The following is an 8,090-nucleotide window of genomic DNA, read 5'->3' as shown; positions in this document are numbered from 1 at the left end:
TAAATCTACAGCCCTGGATTAGATATATCTGATACTATTTTGAGAGGCAAGGGAGGAGATATCAAGGGCCCTGGCAGGAACTTTCAAATCCTCCCTGGTCACAATTCTCTATTGCCCCATAGGATCCAAGGCAAAGTGGCATTTGAACTTTGGCTGAGGGACAGGAAGCTAAGGACAATGGTAGAAGGATGTTTGTGTGACTGGAAGTCTGTTTCCAGTAAGGTTCCACTGGCTCGATGCTGGGAACCTGATTGTGGTTAACGTTAGTAGCATGAACTTAAGTGTAAGGGGTACGATCAGAATATGTAGTTTGTAGATGACATGTAAATTGGTAGATAGGTAAATATTGAGAACAGCTATAAATTGCTGGACGATACGAAAGATGGCTTAAGTGCTAAATGGAATTCAGAATTAGAATCTCGACTTGTGGAAACAGGCTTTTAGGCCCAACAAGTCCTCACCGATCCTCTGAAGAGTATCCCACCCAGACCCATTCCCCTACATTTACCTCTGACTCATGCACCTAACCTGTATATCCTTGAACATTATGGGCAATTTAGCATTGCCAATTCACCTAACCTGCACATTTTTGGATTATGGAAGGAAACTGGAGCTTCCTGGAGGAAACCCAAACAGACACGGGGAGAATGCGCCAACTCCAAACAATCATCCGAGGCTGGAATCGAACCTGGGTCCCTGGTGCTGTGAGGCAGCAGTGCTAACCACAGTGCCACCCTGCCGTCACACTCACGCCTGAAAAAAAAATGAGATAATGCCCTTGGGGAGGGCTAACAAGATGCAGTACGACAGTTTAAAGTACTGAAGATCAGAAGGGCCTTGCATATTGCTGAGCCCTGAAAGGAGCAGGGTAGGTGGGTAAGGTGGCAAAGGCAGCATACAGGATACTTGCCTTTATTAGTTGAGGTTTAGAATACAAGATGAAAGAGGTTATGCTGGAACTGTACAAAGCACTGGTAGGCCATACCAGGATCAGTGTGTGTAGTTCTGGTCACCATAAGTATACAAAGGTTGTGAATTATACTAGAGACGATGTGGTAGAGATTTACTAGGATGTTGCCTTGGCTGGAAAGTCTGAGCTATGAATAATGACTAGATAGGCTGGGGTTAAGCAGGAACTTGAAAGAGGTGTACTAGATTGAGGGATGCAGGTAGGGTGGATAGAAAAGCATTTTTTCCATTAGCCGAGGGACTAATTACTGAGGGGAAACATAAATTTAAGGGAAGAGGTAGAACAGTAAGAGAGGTGTTGTTAATAATTTTTTTTCACTCAGAGGATGGTGGGACTCTGAAACTCACTGACTGCAAAGTCAAAACCTTGTGTAATGTTTAAACAGGACTTCGATATTCACTTGCATTGTCATAGCCTCCAGGGTTTGGGTCAAAAATTGGAAAATGGGATTAGTATACGGATTAGCTTGTATTAGTATCTAGAATGTACAGTGTGAGAAAGGTAGCATAAGAGTTTGAAAAATACTTGAATACAAAGAATTTATGAAACAGTGGGAAGGAAGGGCAGGGAAGCATGACCATGATGCAGCATTCTATGGTATTCAACAGCTCTTGATACACTTAAGTATCTTACTGCCAGCAAATTGAAAACTGAAAATAAGAATGTTACCGTCTGTTCCTTTCTCAAAATTGTGGAAGATACAGGACAGCTGGCACTATAGCTAAATAATCGTGTACAGAACTGCACAGACAGCAGGCTTCTTCCATGTCACCTGTGCATGGAAGCAAGCGCAAAAGAGGAAGAACAATGAGAGACTTCTCAAAGCATTCTACAGTCAACCATTTGCTTGTTTAACATGGTCACTGCTGCAATTTGGAAACACAGCAACCACGTTATCTGCAAGATCACACAGACATTAAGGAAATAAGTACATTGGAGGGAAAGCGTTGGCCATGACACAAACAAGTTATTTGGGAATTACACATTAACTGTTAGCCAAAACCTAGAATTGATTAATAGCTTAGAAGAATGTGAAAACTATTAATTAATATATTAGAATTAATGCTGTTAATTAGCAGTGGCTAAACCATAAATGGGCACACAACACTTTGGAAAACATTTTTTTGGGGCCATGGAAAGTATTCTAGAGACAGTTACGCATGATGCAAAACTAGTAAGCTAGAAAAAAATAAGTTTGAACAACAACCTCATGGATCGTGGAATATATCAACCCAGTTAATTGTAAACTTTTCCATCCTGGTTGCAACCATGGTTTTCTTTTGAAACAACAACAATAACTGTTGAGAACACAACGTGCAGAAGTAAATCTTTCATTTGGGCCACCTAGTGGCAGCATCTGGTATATGCAGATATGATCTGCAGACACTTCCTACTTTTTACACACCTGAACTCTTGTCCAAAGCAAGAGTTTCCAAATTTACACCACATTAGAGATCACCGGAGTTGAAAGCAACTTTAGAGGTGGTGATGTCAGAATCCAGCGTCTCATGCATTAAATGAACCTTTATTTTTACTACTGAAATGAAAATTTTGCACTTCCCCACAATACATCCAGAACATTGCACCCGAGCGCTCAGGATTGCAGAATCAACCATTTCCTCTTCTAATTGCAAAGAAAATGAAATCAAAGAGTAAAATAGTTAAATAAACAAAAAGTGTGTAACGTGCAAAACCAAAGGAAATTATGCCAGGTCAGGCATCAGCTCAAGTGGGCTATGCTCAATTCAAGGCTCCACATTTTAGAACCAATGTGAAGGCTTTAGAGGGGTGAGCTCTCTGTTGTGTGACAGCACTAATTGGTCAGTAAAGCATTGCAGGGATGTTTTAAGCAACCAGGTGACTGCTGAGAAAGTGAGTAGAACGGAGATATAGTCTGCTTCAAGTCAGTGAGCTGGCTGCCTATCCCTGCCCACAAAGTGTCCTAGCAGCGGTCTTCCAATGCTAGATGCCACTGTGTAATGAAAGTTCTATTTCCTAAGTGGCCTGAAGTGGATTGGAGGGATGGCATGATTGTCATGAGGGGTTGGCAAACGTCAGATGCCAACTTTTGTGGATGGATGCACATGTGGCTACTGTCCATGGAGTATCCCCAGAGATGCTGATGGTGTTGAGCAAGCCAGCAGTGAAATGAAGTCGGTAGGTAGCCGCTCTAACTTCCATGCTGAGATTTTAGGTTTGCAATGTTTGGCAAGATAGGAAGCTAAATAAATTGGCTGCAATTAGGCATTTAACAAGCTAGAATCCCCTTAATTGGCAAGTCATTTCTTCCCAGTGAGAAACTCGCCTCTCCACTTGGAAAAATGCAAAAAAGATACAGCAGGTTTCTCCTGTTATTAAAATAAGTTTTGTTCGAGAACTTATCTGATTCTGCAACAAACTTTCCCACAGCCCATGTTGCGCAGGTCCCTATAGGATTCCACTCAGTGATTTGGAGTTTCACTACAGCTGTTGTACAGGGTAGGTGTTTTTGGATTGGGTTGTAGTTTTACCATTCACAAGAATAAACTAGAAAAGCAGATCATTGATGGTAGCTAGTGGAAAAGGCAATAAAACTGTTTCAGTAAATTCACTGCCAAATTTCAGAGACAGATTAAGCACAGTGAGATATCAACTAATTTCTACATTGTAAGGATATCCCTAAAGATAACACCGTTGCAACACAATGCAAATAAGGGATCACGTTTGAAGTCACTGGACATCAAAAGAATTTTACAAAACACATATTGAAAAATAATCTGAAAAGCCAAAAAGAACACACAATCCGACTTAAATTCCCAAGATTCCCTAGATTCAGTATGAAATGCAGCCTAAAACTACAGCCAAAAAGAGCAAACATATTGCTGTAATTCCTGCCTATTTTGTTCATAGATGACCCTAAATGAAGATACTGAAAGATGAATATGAATTGCATCATTGATATACACAAGTTATTTGACTATCACAACAAAAGTGAAGAACATGAAATTAAAATTACTAGCAACTAGAAAATAAATTTTTCCTTGCTCCAGAGTAGATGTGCAGAACAGAACCTAACAAAAACAGGCAAGATGAAGTTGGCTGACTACTTCAAAGAGAGCTGCAGAAATCTGGGTGGGATAAAATAAAATTGAATGTAAGTTAGCTTGCTGAGCTGTAAGATTCGATTTCAGACATTTCGTCACCATACTAGATAACATCATCAGTGAGAGTCTCCGGTGAAGCTTAGAGGTATGTCCCACCTCTCTATTTATAGGTCTTGGTTTATTAAAAGGTGGTTAATGTCATTTCTGGGTTTTTTTCAAAAGAAAGTTCAAAGGAAGATTCATACCACTCCATTCATTCCACCCAAGAATTCCTGAACACCAAAAACACCAAGATAAAATAGGACGAAATAATGGTCACCTTTGACGTTACAGCCCTTTTCACATCAATTAACATCGACTTGGCCAAAGAAACAATGGCATCCCTACTAGGAAAACCAGGACCACAAACACCAGACAACATCAACTTCATCAGTAAAGACAACATTCTAAAGCTAGTGGACCCGTGCCTCACCACAAACTTTACATTCAACAACAAAGCCTACAATGGAACACCCATGGGATCACCAATATCAGGGATCATAGCGGAAGCAGTAATGCAGAGACCTGAAGAAGCTGCCCTTCCATCCATCCAACCCAAACTTTGGGTCTGCTATGTGGATGACATCTTTGTCATCACAAAATAGAACAAATTACAGGAAACATACAACACCATCAACAATATCCTGACAGGCATAAAATTCACAAAAGGGGAAGAAACAACAAGACTCCCATTCCTAGATGTGACAGTTGAACATACAGTTAATGGAGAGCTTCAAACCAGCATCTACAGAAAAACAACAAACACAGACGAAATACCTAACTTCAGAAACAATCATCCCAACACCCACAAATGGAGTTGCATCAAGACATTATTTCAACGAGCTACATCACACTGCAGCAACCATGAACTACAAAAAGATATCTATACAAGGTTTTCAAGAAAAACAGATATCCAATAAACACAATCTACAGATTCCTCAGAAACAAACCCAAACAAGCAGAAGCAACACAACCAAAAACTCTAGCCACATTACCTTACATCAAAGACATATCAGAAATGACTTTCAGACTATTCAGACCCCTTGGCATCATGATAGCCTACAAACCTACCAACACACTTAGTGACTAATGAAACTAAAGGATACATAAGATACTACCAGCAAACCTAACATAATTTACAAGATACCATGCAAGAACTGTAAAAAAAAAACAAATTGGACCAAGAACTTGCCACCAGGTTACATCAACATTAAGTAGCCACCAAAAAAGTGACCCACCATCACTAGTTTCTATACATACAGACAAAGGATACCACTTTGACCAGGACAACACACACATCTTAAGATCGGCGAAACAAATACACGCATGAGAATTCTTAGAGGTATGGCATTCTAACCAGAACTCCATTAATAAGCACAGTGATTTAGATCCTATCTACCTTCCCTTGGGAAAAAAAAAGAACTGGCAATGACATCACCCACTTTAAGAAACCAAGACCTATAAAGAGAGGCAGGACATACCACCAGTGCTTCACTGGAGACTCTCACTGATGATGTTACCTAGTATGGTGATGAAATGTCTGAAAACAAATCTTCCAGCTCAGCAAGCTAACTTACCCACTTATCAACCTGAGCTAGAAACCTTGTCAAAAATCACTAATATATAATTGCTCTTGGAATAGACATGAATTATGAGAATCAAGTATTCCACTAGTCTCTGATTTCTGTGCTGCTGAGAGAGAATGTTATCCATGGGAGGCAGCAAACAAAACAGTCAAGTTTGAATAATAGAGATAAAAAAAGCTGAAAACTTTCTCCAACATCTTTAGGGATTAGTGTGTAATTGCTCAGAATTTCAGAGGAGATTAAAATAATGTGATGAAATCTGTTATTGTAAGATTGTACAAGGTCTGTGAAAACAATTGGTTTGAGGTTTTAGTTGTTTTCTTCTCCTCAGATTCTGTTAATCTTGTATTGTCACTCAAGAGTATGACAAAAATTGTTCACCAAAAATACTCTTGCAGGGATACACTTCTTTGGGAGACAGGTGCCTGACAATATCTCACTCAAATGGTCATGTTCCTTTGAGAGTATTCAGAGCATCAGCAAATAAATTGTTGTGAACACCAGCACAGCTAAATCTGACATCATCTACTAACACACATTTTCCACAAGATTGGTTGAAGACTCAAAGAAACATGGCAATTTTACTCTGTAAGCGAGACGTGCTAAGCCCAAATGAAAAGCTCCTACTGTTACTCAAGTCAAAATTCCCAAGCAAAGAACAAATCAGGGATGATGAGGGGCATGGATAGGGTTAATAGGCAAAGTCTTTTCCCTGGGGTTGGGAAGTCCAGAGATAGAGGGCATAGGTTTAGGGTGCGAGGGGAAAGATATAAAAAAAGACTTACAGGGCAACGTTTTCACACAGAGGGTATGGAATGAACTACCAGAGGAACTGGTGGAGGCTGGTACCATTCCAACATTTAAGAGGCATTTGGATGGGTATATGAAAGGAAGGGTTTGGAGGGATATGGGCCGGGTGCTGGCAGGTGGGACTAGATTGGGTTGGGATATCGGGTCGGCATGGATGGGTTGGACCGAAGGGTCTGTTTCCATGCTGTACATCTGTATGACTCTATGTTAGACTCATTGCCTATGCCACATCACTAACATTTATTTTACTTAGTAAAGGCTAGGGAAACAGAATTTAGATAATTTATTTGTGATTTTTCTAATATCACTTATATTTCTAATTTAAAAGCCACAGGAATTTTTTCCACACAGGTTGCAATAGAAATGCAAATATCAGTTTTACACAGATTGACATCAACGTAACTGTGATTTTGACGTACCATTGTAAAGGGAACCACCTTCTGCATATTCCATAACAAGACAGACCTAAAAGGAAACACAGTCAATTACAAGAATCTATTTGGCCACTTCCAATGAAATACTGATTTTGTCTTTTATTTAAGAAAGAATATTACCTGATCAAAAACAAAATTCAGTTAAATCTTAATTATATTAATGGATTTTAGACCACCCACTGAAACCTTTTTCAAAAGACCTAAATTTTAAATGACAAAATAAATTCCATATTTAGAATAAAAAGCCATTTTAAAAACTAAGCATTTTTTGATTTATCCAAAATGGTTACTGTAAAATATCTAAACTATGGTATTTTCTCTTCTAACTAGCTAACAGACAAAAGTAGAGCTGCTCAGAGAACGGCTTAGGAACATCTCTGGGACGCATGCTCCCAACAATCCCACCGCTCTGTGACCGACCACTTGAACTCCGCCTCCCTCTTCGCCAAGGACGTGCAAGTCCTGGGCCTCCTCCACCGCCAAATCCAAGCCACCGATGCCTGGAGGAAGAATGCCTCATCTTCCACTTTGGGATCCTCCAACCACACGGCATCAATGACAATTTCGCCAGTTTCTTCAATTCCCCTCCCCCCACCTTATCCCAGATGCAACCCTCCAACTCTGTGCCTCCTTCTTGGACTGTCCAGTCTGTTCATCCTCTTTCCCACCTATTCACTCCACCCTCCACTCTGACCTATCACCATCACCCCCCACCTTCACCTACCTATCGCCTTCCAAGACACCTTCCCCAGCCCCACCACCCTCCCATGAAATGCCAACTCTCCTGCTCTTTGGATGTTGCCAGACATGTTATGCTTTTCCAGCACCCCACTTTTTGACGAGAGATGTTATCATTATACATTGTGAATGTGCATATTGAATCTTCCCAGTAAAACTATTCCACTGAAAAATTTCACAAACGCAGGAAAATGTTAGGGGGAATAATAAATTTTCTCTGCTTTAAACGGCAAGGTAGAAAAGAGAAGTTTACCTTCTACTTAAAAACACTGCGAAAAACAAAAGCAAACCATAGCAGTTCACTACATTTAACAAAACATCTCCCAGTGCATTTTGAACAATGTAACCATAGGTCATTTAATGTGCTATGAGAGATGTTGGTAAGATAAAACAAAAAATACTTGTTTGAATCCAGTCTTGTGACAGTCTC

General features: G+C 40.1%; 1 protein-coding gene across 3 annotated transcripts in view; it reads right to left on the bottom strand.

Annotated features, from left to right (window-relative positions):
* Window positions 1–8,090, bottom strand: part of map3k7 (mitogen-activated protein kinase kinase kinase 7) — a 133,941-nt gene that overhangs the window by 71,961 nt on the left and 53,890 nt on the right. For all 3 annotated transcript variants that reach the window (XM_072555112.1, XM_072555100.1, XM_072555102.1), the window contains exon 4: window positions 6,908–6,953. In XM_072555112.1, the coding sequence (XP_072411213.1) occupies window positions 6,908–6,953 (46 nt within the window). The remainder of the gene's footprint in view (window positions 1–6,907; window positions 6,954–8,090) is intronic.

The sequence above is a fragment of the Chiloscyllium punctatum genome, chromosome 3 (assembly GCF_047496795.1).
Source record: "Chiloscyllium punctatum isolate Juve2018m chromosome 3, sChiPun1.3, whole genome shotgun sequence".
Taxonomy (NCBI): Eukaryota; Metazoa; Chordata; class Chondrichthyes; order Orectolobiformes; family Hemiscylliidae; genus Chiloscyllium; species Chiloscyllium punctatum.
The sequence above is the reverse complement of the archived record's forward strand: the minus strand, read 5'-3'. Positions and strand labels throughout refer to the sequence as shown.